The 20,979-nt window shown below is 39.3% G+C and overlaps 1 protein-coding gene across 3 annotated transcripts in view; it reads left to right on the plus strand.

Moving 5' to 3' along the window:
• Positions 1-20,979, plus strand: part of CNTNAP4 (contactin associated protein family member 4) — a 250,798-nt gene that overhangs the window by 173,441 nt on the left and 56,378 nt on the right. For all 3 annotated transcript variants that reach the window (XM_077754042.1, XM_077754043.1, XM_077754044.1), the window contains 3 exons: positions 581-700; positions 11,313-11,510; positions 16,023-16,179. In XM_077754042.1, coding sequence (XP_077610168.1) covers positions 581-700; positions 11,313-11,510; positions 16,023-16,179 — 475 coding nt within the window. The remainder of the gene's footprint in view (positions 1-580; positions 701-11,312; positions 11,511-16,022; positions 16,180-20,979) is intronic.

Genomic DNA, 20,979 nt, shown 5'->3' on the forward strand with positions numbered 1-20,979 from the left:
GCCAGTCATCACTTTTTTAAAAAGATTTTATCTATGAATAATTTTTGTGAGAAAGGAGAATTGTTACAACATGATTTAAAACTTTTCTCTTCCATAATTATTGGATAATAGAAGATTATTTAAGGAGATTACACTATTGTGTTTCAGATGTTAAGTTATTACAAGGTGACACTAGAATTAGAAATTCCAAAGTGGATGTCAAAAGATCTATTTGATGGATGTCCAAAATGGATGTTACATTATACTTATAAGTATATTAACATTTAAAACACATACCTTCTCTTTTGTTATTTTACCTAATGTAAAAATTTTTTTTTGTTTTGACTCAGTAATCTCATATTCCTTTAATAACAAAAAGAAATGTCACAAAATTCAACCTCATTCTGCCTTTCTCTATATAGTGTACTTTCATCCATATTAATTTTTTTAAAAAAGAATGAGTTTTGTTTTAAAGTAGGTTTTATCTTTATATACATATATATACATTTCAGCACTTGGAGTATTTTGTGTCCATGTTAAAATTTGAGAGATTCATTTATACTATACTATTCCGTTTATGAAGATCCATTTTTTTTTACAGCTGTCTATGAGAAGTCATGTGAATCCTATAAACACAGAGGAAATACTTCAGGGTTTTACTATATAGATTCAGATGGAAGTGGTCCCCTGGATCCCTTTCTTCTATATTGCAATATGACTGGTGAGTTAATCAACTTTCATTTAATAGTTAAATTTGCATGAAGCTTTAAATACACAAAATTAAAATGAAACCCGTAGAAAGTTGGCCTCATTTGCAGCTTGATTAAAATGTATATTGTTCAGTGAAAGAACTTGACATAATTCTTTAAAAAATAGTTTAATGGTAATGATTCTAAATGTTTTATTTTCGATGAATGTGGTGTCTGTGTAGAACATCTAACAATAAACATATCTTATTAAGTCGCCAAACAAAAAGAATAAATAGACTTTACTTCTCTGAGAAGATTGATATGTGTGAAAACTTCGGAAAATATTTACTTTTTAAAAGTAGGGAAACACGACATGTATTCTTGAATTTTTTTTATTACTTATGTACATTTAAATAGGAATTAATAGTCATGGAAAGTGCATTTGATTAAATTCAACATCCACTTATGAAAAGAGAGAAAATGAAGACTCTGTAAATTACCAACAGAAGGAAATTTCCTCACTTTGTTAAAGAGTAGTCACAAAAATCCCTCCAGCACATTCATACTCCATGGTGAAATATTGAAAGCTTTACCTGTGTTACCAGCATTAACACGGGACGCCTGCTCTTACCCTTCTGTTCATCAGTGTGTTGGATAGAGGTCCTTGCCAGTGCAATAAAGCAAGAGAAAGAAAGGAAGGATCTAAGTGCTGGAGAGGTAGAATGAAGATTCTCATGATTTATCCATGGCCAGGTTATATATTGAGACTCTTCTCAATAATTTACAATAAACTTTAGGGTGATCACTGGATATCAAGTTAATATAAAAACTGATATCATTTCTGTATGCCAGCAATAAGCAAAATGAAGTTTCAGATTTTATTTTCAATAGCATAAAAAAATCTCAAATACAAGGTAATAAATCTAATGGAAGATATGCATGGTTTCTGCATAGATAAGGATAAAATGCTCATGAGATAAATTACCATTCTAAGTAGACGGGGAAATGTAAAAATTTCATTGATTAGAAAATTCAGTGTAGTATAAATCTCAATTCTTCCCATGTAGGTATTGATTCCGTGAAAACCTTAATTAAAATTCCATTGGAGTGTTTTTTTGTTGATGTAATTGCTTTGGTGAAAACCAGCAAGCAGATTCTAAGATTTATCAGCAGATTTGAAGGGACAAGGAGAATCATATGGAAAGCTGACTTACTCCAAAGGCATTGATATACACTGAAGGGGATATGGTCTTTCAACCAGTAGTGCTGGGGAGCCAGCAGGATCAGGGGGCGGTGGGGGGGAGTGTATATAAATGTCATAAAAAGGAATCTTGATCCCTTCATCATCAAACACAAAAAATGGATTCTGGATAAACTGTGCTGTCTAGTATAATAGCCACTCACAACAAATCCTATTTTGATTCATTTTTTTTTTTTAATGTTTATTTTGTTTTGAGAGACAGAGAGACAGAGTGTGAGCGGGGGAGGGGCAGAGAGAGAGGGCGACACAGAATCCAAAGCAGACTCCAGGCTCTGCACTGTCAGCACAGGGCCTGACAGGGCTCAAACTCACGAAAAGTGAGATCATGACCTGAACCGAAGTCTGACACTTAACCAACTGAGCCATCCAGGCGCCTTTGGATTCAAATTTAATAAAAACTAATTCATAAAGCTAAATGAATTGACATAAATTTTAAACTTAAATTACTAAAAACAAGATTAAGCTAACTGTCCATTTTTGCAGCCTCCCTGGCCATATTTTCACTGCTTAGCAGCTGCCTCTTCCATCGTTGCCACAAGTTTACACTGAATAGCTCTGTGTCAGGAAGTCACACTTTCTGGAGCAAAACAAACAGAAAAAGGAAATCTTATATTGAAATAGGAGGTGTTTCAGAGGAAGATGCACTACTTGAATATCAGGCAGTGAATATCTGGGGCGAGAGCCTTCCAGGCAAATGAAATCGCAAGCACTAAGTGCTGAGAGCAGTGATCTTACCAGGTGCTTTCAGAAAACAGCAACCAATCTCGTGTGCTTGGAGTAGGGCAAGTTGTCAGAGAGTAGTGGGAGAGCAAGAGAGTCGAGTAAGGCAGGGTAGGAGGGGAAGTCATGAGGTCCTTACACAGTTGTAAAGTCGCTGATTTTTACTTTGAAGGAGATGCGAAGACACTGGGGAATTTTAAGCACTGATGGATGCAGTCTGACTGTCTTTGGTGGGATCCTGATGGCTCCTGTGTTAGGAAATGCCCATCTAGGAGCCAGGGTCCCCCCACACACAGACACCCCAAAGGCATGGCTGTATAGAAGATACAGATCTATGCGTATATGTGGATAATGTATGTGTCTCTGTATGTCTGTCATAGGAGTGGAAACCTGCTTGGACACCAGTTCAAGCAGTGCGAGAATCCGTGCCAGATGATGGTGGTGGCTTGTGCTGGATAATAGCAGTGTGGAGGGGGGAGGTGGTTTTGACTTTCCCACCAGGTCCCCTTGAGGTGTGAGAAAACAAAAGGGAACAAAAATAACGCCACAGTGTGGCTTGGGCGGCTGGAGGAGCTGAGTTGCCACTATTTGAGAGGTGGTCAGAAAAGGTTTGGGGGAAAGGCCAGCGGCTCCATTTGACACATTTTGAGTTTGAGATGCCTGTGACCCATTCAAAGGAGATACTGAGAAGGCAGGTGAATATGGGAGCAAAAGTTCCTTTGGATTAATGTGTAATTCTCAAAACTGGAGAATGGTGCTAAAACCATGGCAACAGATGTTTGGGAAAATTAGAAAATTAGAATGCCTCTTCAAAGATTTTTCATGTCACACAAGCAGGGGTCTTCCATTTGTTCTCACAGCCGTTGAAGACATTGACTGTCTAACCGCTGTAGCAAAGTAACCGTAGACTCGGTAGCTTACAAACAACAGAGATTTATTTCTTACAGTTTTAGAGGCTGAGAAGTCCAAGATCATGGACTCAGTCCGCTGAGGGCCTCTTCTGGGCCACAGACTTCTGGTATTCTCATGTGATGGAAGGGGGTTTCTGGGGTCTCTTTTACAAGAATACTAATCCCCACCCACGTGACCTATTTACCTGATGATTCAGCATATGAATGGGGGGGGACACAAACATTCAGGCCATAGCACTGTCCCCCACACCAAAGCAACCTAAGACACACGATTCCCACATGTGTGTCCCCTCAGTGAAGTTCCCTCTCACACACAGCACACACCCCCAGGCAGCACTTGGGTCAAGTTATGACAAAGTGGTTGCGGTGATAATAGAATCAGTATTTTATAAATCTTCCCAGTTGACTCTTCTGTGTACCCAGCTTGGAGAATCACTGTTTTGGACCTGTGGTTCTCAAACTTCACAAAACAGACTGTTCTATTATGTGAGGATAAAACATAATACATTTGAAAATAGTTCACAAAGAGGAAAGGAAAACTTTGCAATGAAAGATAGGAATTTAAGTGTCAAATAATTTTTTGATTTTTCCTGTTTGTACAGCTTGGATTGTGAGTGATATTTAACAATCTATCCCTGCATCCTTGTGAGTCCTGTGTTCCCACAAATGCATCCTAGAGTATTCACAGGCACATGCTTAATAAGGTTTCGATTCTATAAATCAGATACCTCTAACTTGCTAAGTATCTATAATCTTTAAAACTTTAAGAAATATAAACACACACTACACACACACACACACACAATTCTCATTATCCATGATGATAACATCGTTATGTTCTGCAAAGCTTCAACAGACATTGAATTAGCCAATATTGGACCATTGCTCCTAGGGGAAATGCAGTAAGATTAGGTTTCTGAGAACCTTTAGTCACAACATTCTCATCAACTGATCAATACATGACCTTGTTTGACTTGTGTTTCAGATTAAAGACACCTTACTTAATACATACTGTTAATTCATTAACATTGAACTCACAACCAGCAGCACTGTAACTCATACCTCAGCAAAGTTTATTCTAACAAAATTTTTAATGTTTATTTATTTATGAGAGGGAGGTGGGGAGCGCAGAGGAGTGTCAGAATCCAAAGAAGATTCTGTCCTGACAGCTCAGAGCCTGATGCAGATCTTGAACTCACAAACCGTGAGATCATGACTTGAGCTGAAGTTGGACGCTGAACTGACTGAGCCACCCAGGTGCCCCAAGGAACTATGAAACAGTGAAATCATCAAGAAAAAGCATAGAAATGGGGTTACCTAGGTGTCTCAGTTGGCTAAGCGTCCGACTTCGGCTCAGGTCATGAGCTCATGTCCCTGTGTCGGGCTCTGTGCTGACAGCTAGCTCAGAGCCTGGAGCCTGCTTCAGATTCTGTGTCTCCATCTCTCTCTGACCCTCCCCTGCTCACACTGCTTCTCTCTCTCTCAGAAATAAATAAAACATTTAAAAAAAAATTTTTTTAAAGAAAAGAAAAAGCATAGACATGGAAAAAACATGGCACTGAATAGACCATAAGTAAGATACTTCTTCCCAGTATGAGAGCTAAAACAAGGAGAGTATTGCCCAGTTTAGCTTCATATGGATGCATGTAGATTGGGCAACTCAAGCTTTTTGCTGCTGTGTACATGTCTGTAGATGTACAAGAGGGCCTGGAGTCATGATTTGGGGGTACAAATAAATTTTAATCAGTAGGCGATTTCCAGATAATGAGGATCTGCACATAGTGAGGATTGAATGTATACACATACATACATATATTATCTTTGTATGGATAATAATTCCAAAATTTTTAGGCCACTTATAACATGCACTTATATTATCCGAATGATAAGAAAATTATCAGCTGCATTTTACTGAACAAATTATTCCATTTCTATTAAATCAACATTTACCTCATCATATTACTTTACCAGTTACATGCCTTATCGTAGTCAGTGAAGTCTCATGCTAGCTCTATAACAACTCTGAGAGACGTGAAGGAAATATGTATATGCATACACACACAGGTTAATTTTGCTTCAGCAAAACGATCAGGAAATGTTGATGCTGAAGAGGGCGTTCACAACATTTAAAGCCATTTGAAAAACAAGCCGTTCAGAGCAGAGATACAGATAATCCAGTTAGGAGTCAGCTAAGTGTCTTCAGAAGCCCGAGAATATTGAAATACATTCACGCTAAAGTGACAATCCCAGAATGTAACAACCAGTGAAAAATAATGTTACAGCTTGAAATGTTCCCTATTGATCTGGTTTTGCAAATGAGGAAAGCAGGGAGGTTGGGTAAGACAAGCTAAAGAATCATTAGGGAGCAATCAGGGACTAAAACCTTGTCTCCTTTCTCCCAGTCTGAACATTTTTCCACTAGAAAAGGCTGTGTTCTATCAATGTCTCATTGCTTGTAGCCAATAACATATCCTCTCATTCTATAAATCAAGTATTAACAATTATAAAAACAAGACAAAATGTTGAATCAGTAACTCGCAAATGGGTAACTTAAAAAAATCCAGTTATTAGTTTAGAATGGTTGTCAAACAAATGAGTCCACGTGGATTTAAATACCTTTAAGCATTACAAGCTAAAAACTACAAAGGAAACTTCATTTGAATGGATAATTTCCCAAACTATGTTAAAGGCTGAAAATTATTTCTAAACAGAGTACTATAAATAAAATTTAAAAATAAGTAGACATGATAATAGGAATCCCAGTGACTGTCCCTATAGAAATGTACATGGCTCTTTCTTCTACACTAAATCCACTTTTTCTTTTCTTTTTTTTTTTTTTTTTGAGAGAGAGATACAGAGTGTGAGTGGGAGAGGGGCAGAGAGAGAGGGAGACACAGAATCCAAAGTAGGCTCCGGGCTCCAAGCTGTCAGCACAATCCCCGACGTGGGGCTCGAACCCATGAACCGTGATATCATGACCTCAACCAAAGTCAGATGCACTGAGCCACCCAGGTGCCCTTAAATCCACTGCTTTTTCTACAATGAAATAGCTTTACTCAAAGTGTTGTTTCTCATGATCAAACATTGCATTGTAAGGACAATTGTTTCAGTGAGGAGCAGTTGATGAGCGCTTGAGCTGGAGCTTTTAAACTTTTATGATAATGCTAATTCCATGGCTTAACCTCATTCTTTCTCTCTGCACCACCACCACGACTCCTGAATTTAGGTTCACTGACTCAGTCAATTTCAAGACCAAGGCCTGGACCTCTGCCCTCTAAACAAGCTCTGAGATCGGGGCTCCTGAGACCATCCCCTGGGAAGGGGGGGAGAGTCATTAGATTTACAACAACAAAATTATTTTTACTTTAGGGATTTCAACAATGAGGCCTTCTTGTTAGCCCTGAGAGTTAATAACCAGCTACCGTTATTCGGGTGCAGTCTTGTTTCCATCCAGTTTTGCTACAAAACACTAGCCGTTCTTCCCTTTCATCTCCGAGGCTTTCCTGAACACAGCACTTCCTACCTGACCTCACAGCTTTTCATCACTTCTGTCACCCTCTGCTGTTAATCCTGAAGGAACACAAGCTCTGCAAGTGTGTTGCTTCAATGGCACATTTTTTCTTTACACTGTTATCTCCCTGAAAAATAGCAGCCAGCCTAAGATAAATCAAGTTCTTAATTACTCAGGTGCTTTACATACAATTTATATGTGAGAAATCTCTTCGGGGAGAAACACCGGTGGACCCAAACTGCCTTTCAATTTTTTAAGTATATTTATTAAATTTCATAGATCTGCTGCCCATTTCAGCCGTCTTTCCTTACTCCTGTCCCTGCGTCTCCTTACCGCAACAACTTAACTCTCTTTGCCTTTGGTAGGGGATAATTTTAAAAATATATATACAATCATGACTCTTAGGCAGATATAAAAATAAAAGCTAAAGAACACATTGTAAAGATTTTAACACATTACTAATGAGGAAACTGGCAAGATGTTACAACTAATTCAAAGGAGAACGCAAAGAACAGACCTCTGGGAACACTGGTGATATTGAAATTGATGTGCAGATGGAGGAAGAAAAGGGGAGTCCATTGAACCTCTGCCACGTGGACTTTGCATGTATATGGACAAACGTTACTCGTCGTAAGGAAAACAATGCTTTGCTTGCTATGCAAATATGTAAGACTTAATTAACCAATTAGATCTGGAAGCCTGTGTTAAAGGATAATTTCATATGAATATGTCTTGGAAGTTAGAGATAGTGAATTTCTCTTGAGAGATTTAGAAGGCTAATCTCCCCCAGATGCATTTCCTGCACTCTAAAAGTCATAAAAAACCTGTGGACTGGTGCCTGTCCTCAGAGATCTGTTGTATTCCAGAACCGGAATTCCTCTCTCCCTCTATGGAGGGGAGGAGGAGATGTGCCAGTCATCGCCCGTAACCTCCAAGGCCCCTACTTTGGGGGTTTCCCCTCATGGTGTAGACGTGGCATGTGCGGGCGCGCTCTGTGTCGGCCCACGGGAAATTGGGCTGTAGGACATAGGTGCTGCTAAGATCTTCTGTGAGCCGATGGCCCCTGATCCAAAGATCCTGTGTCTGTAAGTGCCCCTCTTCATCCATCTGTCTAAATCTAGACCTAAGCAGACAGATAGAGATAAGTGATTGGAATTCACACAGGAGGCAAGATAACTAGTTAACTTACAAGTAGGATAACATCTCATGCGCTCCGCAGTGTCAGACTTCTTCTTTTGCAAACCTGTCAGTTTACAATTTACAAAGTTCTAAAACACCTAAGAGGCAAGGAAAGACGGCCACGGTAGAACCTAACGGGTATACTCTAGTCGGGACAGAATAGTTTCTGATTCGCTCGTGGGTTTACTCCCTCAGTTCTGTAACTAATGTCTGCTGGGGCCCGTTGGGCCAGCCACCGTGCTGTGTGCTGCACATTCGGTGCTTGGCAAATCAGAAACGATCGCTCTTCTCAGGGAGCCTCCAGGCGGGTGGAAAAGCCCCATAGACTAACTCACAAAATGCTGAGCTACAAACTGTGATAAAGTCTGTGTCCTCACCAGCTGCAGTTTCTAAACATCAGGTGGTACAATCATGTCTGAAAGAGCAGTAGAGGGGCTCTGGGTTAACAGCTCTGAGGGTCCCCTGTTTGCAAAGCCTGTGAGATTTGGAGCATGACTGCCAGGCACCCATTTTCTTATTGCTCATTGTGGTGATTCCACTGTCTCTGTTTCGCTCTGGAAGTCTAGGTTGTCTGATAAACGCAGAATCTGTTTAACTTCATGCTTTGTAGCACTTTTTATTGAAAACTGAAATCAGCAACACCTAAGTGGCTCAGTCCGTTAAGCATCTGATTCTTGATTTTGGCTCAAGTTGTGATCTCACGGTTCGCGAGTTCAAGCCCCACGTCAGGCTCTGTGCTGACGGTGCAGAGCCTGCTTGGGATCCTCTTTATCCCTCTCTCTGCCCCTCTCCTCCTCTCAAAATAAATAAGTAATATTTTAAAAGAATGAAATCACTTAAAGAAACTACCATAACACTGAAATTTTAGTATTTCAAAAGGAAACATTTCTGTGCATGGTCCTTCAAAGGATTGTTGTGCACCATGGCCTTGGATTTCTTCCAACACCTAAAAGCCCTTTGGAATCATGTGTTTACTGTGACCCAGTGGATGCTAAGTGCTAGGGAAGCCCCTCTGTGGGTGAGCCAAAAGGCAAAGAGACAAAGGCTTCAAGCAGACATATTGTCCTGTTCCTTTGGCAGCTACTCAGCCAGAGTCGAACTTCCTCGTGCTGTCCATTGATTCGCCTCAAGGAAAGAAGAATGTTTGCTGAGCAATAAAAGCAGAGTCCAGTGGAGGCTAGCTTAGTGGATTTGCTTGGCTAATAATCATAAATTTCTTTTTTTTCTTAAAGATTATTTTTTTATTTTGAGAGAGAGTGCAAGCAAACACACAAGAGTGAGGGAGGGATAGAGAGAGAAGGAGAGAGAGTCTCCCAAGCAGGCAAAGCAGAGCTCAATCCCACAAACCATGAGATCATGACCTGAGCCAAATCAAGAGTCAGATGCTTAACCAACTGAGCCACCCAGGTGCCCCAATCATCATAAACCTCTAATAGCAAAGGTTGGGTTGGCTAAAAAATAGAGTTTCAGACTTACGATATTGTCTCCTATATTCTGCCACTTTATTTTCTAAATTTGGAAATGGAGGCTGTGATTTTACCTGACTTTCTTAAGGGCACATCTACTCCAGATCTGCAACTCTTAATATCCTGACGATCTCTATACTGTGTCACTGTCTGGCCATCCATAATTCATTTCATTAGCTTATACATCATGTCCTCTTTAAGGAAAGTAATTTACCGATCAAGCTGGATGGTGAGCTGCAATGCAAAGCAGAAATAAAAGTAACGGCTATTGTTTCCAAGCAAGATAATGAAACACTCTCCCATGGAAGGCAATAAGGCTGTCAGAGTTGCCTCACGTGTTATTTAGCAGACAGGCCTTTCTATTGAAAATTCTGGTGACCTGGAGAGGGATGGCAGTGAAATTTCTTACCTTGTTTTGATTGCCGATCCATGTGAATGTATTAGCTAAAGAGAGAGGAGGAAATTCTACCTACTGTTTCCTCCAATTTGGAATCGTCCTCTGTAATACAGAAGAGTTATATGACTTAATGGCACATAGATAGCGGAGTTTTGACAACCTCCAATCTCTTTCTTACCTATTAAATCAGAGGACTTTTGATTAATCTGCTCTTGCGCCTGTATCTATCACAGTAAATATAATGTGAAGTCAGTTTCTGGGAAGGTTGAAGGCTAGACACAATATGTCTATCTTCTGTTACAAACATTGTAGGATTTTTATTTCATTTCATAATTTTGGTAATCATTATGATGGTAATGTTTATAGACATCCAAGTGTCAATAGGGATTGCTCTAGCAGGGACTCAAAGGTATCTTATTTTTTATTTTAGTTGAGTTGCTGATGCTGTATCAGACGTGTTCAGCTCAAGAAAGTAACATCCTATTGCATTCCATAACTATGCACATCACACAATACCAAAATGAGTATTTAAAATTTGATTTAAAAAGAAATAGATGGGCACTCATAATTAAATGTTGTCTGGAGAGAGATATGTATATATAATATGTATAATATGTATACATTATTATATATATACAGCCCATAAAAATTTAACCTTTTTTTTTTTTGCTAGTAAAAGGAATGATTTTTAAGAGTAGAAAATCATCATGTATATCATATAATATAAATATTTCAGAAATTCACAGATACACCTTTTTTTACATTATAACATCCCTGAATTCAGGGTGTGTCAATAATCAACAACGTTTGATAGTTAAAATAGGCAGGGTTTTTTTTTCTTTTTTAAAATAAAATTACAATGTATCTTTAAAAAACAGAATATTGGATTCGGTGAAATGAAATGTGCCGCAAATTTTAATAATTCGTTTTCTTAATATTTTTCACCATAAACATTTTCTGGTTAAATTATATGACAAAGTAAAATAGCAGGGCAATCATACAAACTTCAGGGAAAAGAGTCACTTTACTATAATTTAAACATTTTAAGAACCCATTTGTGTTGATTCTACCTCTCAGAGAGGTTTGATAACTAGAACAATTTGACTCAGATAAAAGGTGATTTTGATTTTCTTTATTTATTTTAACTTTTGCAGACTAGTGATGGTCTCCTCTCTTTCTTCCCCATTTCTGCATACAAGAAACTGCATGGACTGTCATACGACACAATGGCTCTGACCTAACGAGAGTCAGAAATACTAACCCAGAGAAACCATACGCTGGGTTTTTCGAGTACGTGGCCAGCATGGAGCAGCTCCAGGCCACCATCAACCTGGCGGAGCACTGCGAACAGGAGCTTACCTACTACTGCAAGAAGTCACGGCTTGCCAATCAACAAGGTGAGGAAACTGAGGCATCCATGCCCCTGGCACAGTGCGCTTTACTTAACCAGCCCCTGAGGGTTTGAATTATGCCAAGGAGGTGGCATAGAGCCGCAGAAGAGTGTCTCCCCGCTGTGTACTTAGCAAACGGGTCACAGTCTGGAAGTCACAGCAACGCTTTTGCCCGAAGAAAGAACAAGGTCAATTTACACTGAGCTTTGTTCAAAACCTCACTTGCCTTTGGAGTCTCTTGCTGGCCCGCGTCAGATAACTCTACAGAAAGGGGCTTCGTTCTGATCCTCCGTGACTGCTCAGTGTTTACCCCTTAGAAAGGGCAGGTGACACACGTGGGTTTGTCTTATCATGGAAAAGAGCTAATGAAAATATGACTCGCTTTTCTCAAAGTGACTGTGCCGTGTGACTCTTTGTCATGGATTGTTGGCAGTTAGCCTCTGGGTAAAATTGAAAATTAGAATAGACTGCTGAAAACAGTTTATTCAGCAGTTTAAATAGGAAGTCAGAAAACCATCTTTTAACTCTTTCTTCTGTTTCTACTTTTCACAACCAGTCTGCTCTTAAATTCTGGTTTTGGTTTTGTTTTCCTGTTAGAACATCTCATTATGTGACAGGATGTGGGGCCACCACTCCTGCCTTCGCGACCCGCTGCTTGCATTCCTGCAGGCGCTTTCCGGCTGGCCTCCCCTAGGCATCTCTCATAGCTTCTCGTCACCCGAGGCGTCACGTAGATATTAATCTTTATGAAGGGAATGAAGCTTTGAGAAACACCGCTTCCATCACGACACTTTTCTACTTACGAAGCTCCAGGCCTTCCTCTTTGCTGTCTGTCCAGAACACACTCTTGTCTGACCCGTGCCATTCCCCGACACACTGTTTTCTAGGAGCAATAGCGAGGTACATTCTTCTTTAGAGAAGATCCTGAGAGATCTCTACAGTGAAGCCACTTGTGAATGTTCACCCCTGTTTGTTATCTTAAGAGAGGTCTGGAGAGCATGATAAGAATTTTAAAAGACATTCGTTTCATATGTGAGTATCCTTTGTCGTATGGATCAAGCAGAAAGATTTTGAACCCTTTTTTTTTTTTTAAGTTCATTTATTTATTTGGAGAGAGTACAAGCTGAGAGCTGGGGAGGGACAGAAAGAGAGAGAGAGAGAGAGACATTCCTAAGCAGGCTCTGCAGAGTCAGCACCGAGCCCCACTTGGGGCTCAAACTCACAAAACCATGAGATCATGACCTGAGCTGAGATCAAGAATCAGATGCTTAACCGACTGAGCCACCCAGGTGCCCCAGGGTTTTGAACTCTTGGGATGACATTTGAACTTGTTGTTTCTAGCTAAGCAGCAATGTTACTTACTCTCCACCCACGTAATACAACCAGATTATTCTTTCCCTTATGCCTCGCTTCACACCCTGTCCTCCTTTTCCTCCTTCCTCTATTTCAGAATGTCCTCATTTGGCCGTTTACCCGCACCAACCCTTCCCATATTGCTGGTNTATAGTGCAAAGAGCATAAGACTTAAAGGCAGGGAGAGATATCAGTTCAAATTCCAGGGCTCTCATTGATTAAGTATAGAGCTTGGCTAGGTGAATCTTTCTCTTCTGTGATATGGGGCCAGCAATACCAGCCTCACAGGCTGTGGCGAGAATTGGGTGACATAACACAGCACATATAAAGTGCCTGAAGAGAGCTTCTCTCTTCTCAGCTCTATGGTCCATCACGGTTATAGTTAACATAGCAGTTTAGTATGCAACTGATTGTGCATTGTTGCTAAATATTGATCTTAGAATCTAAAAACATAGATAAGCAAATATGGATGTGTACACTAACAATGAGAACCTTATTTATGGATGGGTAAATGAATGAGACGCAACAAAATGAACTGAGTTGCCTAACTAGAAAAGAAAGACAAGGGGCGCCTGGGTGGCTTAGTCAGTTGAGCGTCCGACTTTCGCTTAGGTCATGATCTCGTGGTTCATAGGTTCGAGCCCCGCTTCGGGCTCTGTGCTGACTGCCAGCTCAGAGCCTGGAGCCTGTTTCAGTCTGTGACTCCCTCTCTCTTTGACCCTCCCCTGCTCACGCTGTCTCTCTCTCTCTCCTAGAAATAAATAAAAAAAAAATCATTAAAAAAAACTAGAAAAGAAAGACAAAAGGAAAGACAAACATCAAAGTCACAAGTCAGCCAAGCTCTGAAAGAAACAGAAAACAAAATCCTCAAGGGGTTGGTGAGCAAGTGCCACCCAGAGTAAAGAGGACAATATTGCGCGTGAAGAAACCCCTACCTTCGTGGCCAGTGGTGCCCATACTTCTGGCTGTTTCACCCAAGCTTGAGAGCCACTAGTAAAGAAAAATTCTAGGAGGCCTTAGAACAAAGGATGATGATACTTGTTAAATACACAGATTTTCGTCTAGCCCATCACCCTAGAATTCATATGGAGTGAACTTGATTTTGAAAATAGAACAATTTGAATTTTGAGTTCACAATAAGAAATACATGGGAAGAACAGGAAGGTGGTGTCAGACAAGCTATATTTACAGTTTTCGATCTTGAAGGTAGAGCAGTTTCAAGCAATAATGGTGCCGTAATTGTGGATGAATAAAGTGAGATGTGTATGAAAATAAATTTTCAGCAAGCTGTGGAGCTGTGACTCAGCACATTGAAAAGATGATCAATGTGGATACATGATCATTTGGAATTTTAACTTAACTTAGAAAATTTCTCATGATTTTCTTCATTCTTTCCTATACTTATTTAAATTCTTTAGGACACTTCAAAAAGTCTTAAAGGAAACCACATGTCCTTGGTACTTTAAAACAGTCAGTGGTTTCAAGGAAGATCAGTGAAAGTATTATTCAATATTTAGAAATAATTTATTTTCTTTTAATCTATGAACACATAATGTTTAAGCAGTATATTGAAATATATCTGTTAAATATTTCAAGTTGGCTTCACCTTCCATTGATAAGTTAATTGTGCAGTTAAAAAAAGATGAAAAATCTTGATTTTAATGTCTTTATCCAAAACACAAAGTTCCAGTTAACTTGAGTTTTTGGGCATGGTAGGGGCTGGTATGTGAAGTAACACTGGGAGAGAGGTTGTCGACCTTACTAAAGATTTGATCAAAAAGTAGTTGTAACGAGCACCGACATTTGTAAATAAGGGAGAAATTAGTACGAGTCCCATGTTTTCAATAGGGCTCATGGCAATAACTTAAAAGTTTTGAAAGTCAACAGAAAAATGATCTAACACCTTTGAGGAGCGGACTGATATGATGTCACTTTCTTCTCATGCCCTGATTCTCAAAAGACTATGATTTTTCCTCTCGACCTATTGTTTTTTGCGAAGACAGATTGCCTGCATTCCTCACCTGAATGTTCTGTCTATTCTTTGCTCTAGTTCTTTGGCATCATGTTTAGTCGTAACTCTGAGAAGGAGCTGGAAGCTGCACATTCATCATAGAAAGCAATGCATTTGGCTATGGGAAACTTTGTTTTTGAGTGTAGTGTTTGCTTCGGGCATAAAGATCTTTCAGTGTTACTTCGTAGTCTCCAAATAAATAGCCAAGCCATTAAATGGAAGAGAAAAAAAACCCCACCTCCGCCCAAATAGATCCTAAATCATAATGAGGGGGTGCTATACCATGCCTAGTGTTTAAACAGCAAATGTGTTTTTTAATTAATAAATGTATTGAGATCAATCACTGACTTTCCATAACATTCCATAGTGTTTAAATAGGCATTTCATGATCTCAAATCATTTTGCTTCTGATACCTTAATTACTAGGGTTTTTACTTTGATGCCTTCTTGTTTCAAAAATTGTTTTTAAAGAAATTACATATGTGAACTCCTCTCAAAACAATTTTTTTTTCTTACAAATAGTTTATTGTCAGGTTGGTTTCCATATAACAGCCAGTGCTCATCCCCACAAGTGCCCTCCTCCATGCCCATCTCTCCCCTCCCCCCCACACCCATCAGTCTTAGTTTGTTCTCAGCATTAAAGAGTCTCTCATGGTTTGCCTCTCTCCCTTTCCCCCACCACTTCCCCCCTTCTTCTCCCCCATGGTCCTCAGTTAAGTTCCTCCTAATCCTCCTATACGTGCAAACATATGATATTTGTCCTTCTCTGCCTGACTTATTTCACTCAGCATAACACCCTCAAGGTCCATCCATGTTGCTACACATGGCCAGGTTTCATTCTTTCTCATTGCCATGTAGTATTCTATGGTACAGATAAACCACATCTGTCATGCCTGAATTAAACAGGAACTGCTGGTTTCTTTTCTCCTTAAAGAAAAATATATTGACCATTTAAGCTTAAATAATAAAATATACTCTAGAAGCTTTCCTAAGGAAATGCCATCAATAGCCGTGTTTGGAATATCACTACATCAGACTGACCTTTCTTTTCCTCCTTTCGCTCTTCTGACTGATTTGGGAAGGAAGGGGAGGGACTGGCGTGGAAGGCAGTGGGGTCTGGAGCCGATGTCACATTTCTCATGTTCTTCTTTCAGACGGAAGCCCTCTGAGTTGGTGGGTTGGAAGAACCAATGAAACACAGACGTACTGGGGAGGTTCTTTGCCTGACCCTCAGAAGTGTACTTGTGGATTAGAAGGGAACTGCATTGATTCTCAGTATTATTGCAACTGCGACGCTGACCGGAATGAATGGTGATTGCCATACGATTTCCTTATGCAAAATAAAGGCTATTTTTTTTTTATTTTTTTAAATGTTTATTATTTAGTTTTGAAAGAGAGAGATTGAGACAGCAGGATCAGGAGAGGGGCAGAGAGGGAGGGAGACACAGAATCTGAAGCAGGTCCAGGCTCCCAGCTATCAGTGCAGAGCCCGAGGCAGAGCTCAGACTCATGAACCTGAGATCATGACCTGAGCCAAAGTCAGGCACTTAACTGACAGAGCCACCCAGGCGCCCTGAAATAAAGTTTATTTTTAAAAATGAATCACTCAGAACATACAGTAGAGCAAGGCAGATACTGAACAGATTAGTACAGTGAAGAAATTAGATAAAGGTATGTTTTGATGAAATGTGTTACAATCAGTCTGAATCCTAAATGTTAAGGCCAGTATCTATTTATTTGAGTTTTTTGGTAACAGACCACAAATCATTACATTTTATTTTTGTAGTAGGATGAAACAGAGACATCCGTTTCATGCTTCCTCTTCATTGTAAGTCAGTTATCATTCTCTTTAAAATTTAGTATGGTTAAGAAGTCTATTTTTCTCAAAATATACTTACAGCCATTAATTACTAAAGCACATTTCTTCAATAATTGGCCTCTAAAACCTTTAAACATAAGTCTCACTATTATTTGAACATGTAGTTTTTAAATTTTGTTTAAGGACAATCATGCCATGAAGAACTAATAGTCTATTTATCATGTCTCGAAAAAGGAAATCTAAAACATTTAGGGATTTGAAAACTGAACCTGAAATACTCTTTTAAGTAGAAGAGAAGTCTTATGTGTATGTTTGCCTTTGAAAATTAAAAATATATATATATATATTTATTATATTTGAGACTAGAGTTGAAATGTACTTTGGCTTTATTGTGAAATGAAACATTTTTAAATTTTCCTATTCACATTTCAATATACCATATGCATGTTTTACATCACGAAGCACCTGGATTTGTACATAAGAATTATTTAAGAAAAAAGTTTTTAACATTTGTTTATTTTTGAGAGAGAGGGTGTGAGTGGGAGAGAAGCAAAGAGAGAGAGGGAGACAGAGAATCCAAAGCAGGCTCCAGGTTCTGAGCTGTCAGCACAGAGCCCAATGCAGGGCTCAAACCCACGATCCCATGATATCATGACCTGAGCTGAAGTCGGAGGCTCAACTGACTGAGCCATCTAGGCGCCTCAAGAATTATTTTTGAAAATACTAGTAGTCAATCTGGCTGTAAATGTGATTGATTTGGTTACAGAATCTACATTAATTTCAGTAATCAGTCCGTTGTTAATTGAGCTCACGTTTTGAATTATAGGATACTCTATGTATTTATTTGACAACCATCAAGACTACAGTATATTTCAAAACAGATTGTTTTAGAATACGCTAATAGGAGGTATCTGTGTGGAGCCACGATTCTATTTTTAGTGTTACATGTTTCATAGAATATTGTCTTTCTTGCTCAAACTCCAATTTTGCAGAATATCTACTTCCTTTGGAAGGCACTCTTTTCCTCACTGCCTTCACACACACACACACACACACACACAATGCCTACACAATTATAGTGTATTTTAAAGTGCAAATAAAATGTTAATGGCAATGCTTACCAGGAAAAAAAAAACCTAACTGAATCACCAAATTTCTCTAATGCCTCTATAACATATTATTCATCAAAAATAATTTTTAGGGGCACCTCATATGGCTCAACCTGTCAAATGTCCAACTTGATTTTGGTTCAGGTCATGGTCTCAGTGTTGTGGGATCAAGCCCCATATTGGGTTCTATGCTGGGTGTGGAGCCTACTTAAGATTCTCTCTCTCCTTCTCCATCTGCCCTCCCCACTGTGTTTGCTCTCTTTCTCTCTCAAAAATAATAATTTTTAAAAATAAGATTTTGAGAGGCACCTGGGTGGCTCAGTCAGTTAAGCATCCGACTTCAGCTCACGTCATGATCTCACAGTTCGTGGGTTCCAGCCCTGTGTCGGGCTCTGTGCTGACAGCTAGCTCAGAGCCTGGAGCCTGTTTCAGATTCTGTGTCTCCCTCTCTCTCTGACCCTCCTCTGCTCACACTGTCTCTCTCTCTCAGAAATAAATAAAAACATTTTAAATAAATAAGTAAAAATAAGATTTTGAAGCTTCTCATATTAAATTCTGCTCATGGTGATGTAGCTTGCGTAGAGTTAACCTTCTTCTAATATATGTATAATCTGAAGAAATATATTTATAAAAACACCTAGTTGAAGAAAGTGGAGAACAACCAAATGTAGGCAGAACCTGCCAAGGCTGAGGGACTTTGATTCTTAAAGAAGGGAATTCAAGTGGGTGACATAAGATGTTTTCATGCTTTTTCCCAAGAGGGTACTTACCAAACCACATGCCCTGAGGTGGTTAGCACTCCCAGAGAATACTAGATTATTTTGGCTCCAGGGATTGAGAAGGGAGTGGAAGTCCCCTAAAGGAGAAAACTACCTGGGGCGGAGTTCACTATATCTACTCCCTACAGGGCCGTGACTGCCCTGAACAGCATATGCACAGGGCAAGTTTCTGGGAATCAAGCAGAGAGCGACAGCTGAACAACTGAACAAGCTTCCAGAACATTTCACTGGCTACTACCAGAGCAGAGACAGAATTAGGAGTTTAAGTCTCATTAGCTGAGAAAGGCTTGTAAACCTCCTTGGTTCTCATAGAAATGACAGAAGATCCATGTCTTTGTAGCAAAGAATGTGTCCCAGAACTGCATGTGACTGGGAACGAAGAGCACAATGGATGTATACCCACCCTGAGGTAGCATGAAACCAAACCTCCACCATTTATTATGTTAGGGCTGTGATTTAACTGTCCATGAAAACAAGAGAAAATCTTCAGATAATGGTAACAGAATCCAGAGTCTCAACACTGTATGACCCATAACGTTCAGAACATTATAACAACTTTTGCATTTTCCAAAAAAGAGTAAAATTTATCCAAAGTCAAGAAAAATAATAGTAGTTATTAGAAATAGACCCTGGAACACTTATGTTTGACTAATAGGCAAGAACTTAAAGCAACTATTATAAACATGCTGAAGACTTAAAGCTAAAAATAACCAGATAAGTGAGACAAGTGAGATAAGCAGATAAGTGAGAACTGTAATTAAAAAGCAAATAAAATTTGGAATAGGAAAGCATAACGTCTGAAGTGAAAACTTCACTGGATGGACTAGAATATAAGATACAGCAGAATGAATTCTCAATGAACCTGAAGACAACTTACTAGAAATTAGTTCATCTGAAGAACATGGCAGACAGGGTGAATGGGGGAAGATTGGAAGAAAAATTAACAGAAACTTTATGGATTGTGAGAAGATATCAGTGATTTAACAAGTAAGAAATTAGAGTCCCTGAAGGATAGGATACAAAATGAGGCAAAAAATTTTGAAGAAATAATGGCTGAACATTTCTCAAATTTGTTTAATAAATGTCTGCAGTAGTAAATCTCCAAGATGGCCCCCCGTGATCCACACTGCCTGTTTTTCACACCAGTGTGTCATTTCCTCCTTTTGATTGCCACCTGGACCTTGTGACTTGCTTTAAATAAATAGAACATGGTCAGAGGGACGAGAGTCACTTCTGACATTAAGTCACAAAAGACTGTGATTTCTGATTTCCTTGCAACTCTCTCTGAGACTCTGGTTTTGATAAAGCAATCTGCCATGTTGCGAGCTGTCCTGGGGCAAGGGTCATATGGCAAGGAATTGAAGCTGACCATCAACCAAGACCAGTGAATAGCCAGGGCTCTCAGTCCATCCACTGGCAAGGAGCAGACTGCTGCTAACGACCAACCACATGAGTGAGCATGGAAGCCAGTCCTTCCCCCGTCAAGCACTGAGATAGCTGCAGTCCTTGCCAGCATTCTGGGTGCAACTGGGCGGGGGACTCAGAGCCAGACTCTCCTATTAAGCTCTGCCCAGTTTCTTGACACACAGAAACATAGATCATAAACGTTGTCTTAAGCCGTGAAGTTTTAGGATAATTTGTTCTGCCATGGTGGATAACTAATACAACATCAACATACAGATTCCAGAAACTCAGAGGATCTGAAGCAGAATAAAAACGGAGAAAAGTATACCTTGGCCTATTGTTCAAATTGCTAAACAACAACAAACAAAACAATGATAAAGATAAATATTATAAAAGCAGCCAGGTTGGACAGATCTGGTGGAATACATTCCACGCAGGAAAACAGAGATACCAGTGAAGGCTCATGCCTCATCAGAAGCACAGGTCAGAAGACAATGGACTGGCCTCTTTAATGTGCTGAGAGAGAAAGCAATGTCAACCTAGAATTCTATACTAAATAAATAGATATTCCAAAAATGAAGGTGAAATAAAGTCCTTTTCAGATTAAAGAAATGCTGCATTTGTTACCGACAGAACTGCACTGTAACAAAATACTAACAGAAATTCTACAAGCTAAAGAGAAAGAATACCAAATGAAAGCTCATCTTCAGAAAGGAATGAAGAACACTGGAAATCATGAACATGTCAGTAAATCTAAAAGCCAGCATTTAAATTCTTCTTTTAATTAAAAAAGTAAATTAAAATTTACTGTTTAGTTGTATTATAACATTTATAACACCTAGATTTAAAATATATTACAGCAATAATCAAGGAACATGTGAGTGTGTGGTGGGGGGAGAGGGAGGTTAAGACTATTATCCCATAGTAAGCTTCTGACATTTTATATTAAGTAATATAAAATAAAATCTAAGTGGATGAATTAAAGATGCATTATGTAAGG

The sequence above is a fragment of the Crocuta crocuta genome, unplaced genomic scaffold (assembly GCF_008692635.1).
Source record: "Crocuta crocuta isolate KB4526 unplaced genomic scaffold, BGI_CrCroc_1.0 scaffold61, whole genome shotgun sequence".
Taxonomy (NCBI): Eukaryota; Metazoa; Chordata; class Mammalia; order Carnivora; family Hyaenidae; genus Crocuta; species Crocuta crocuta.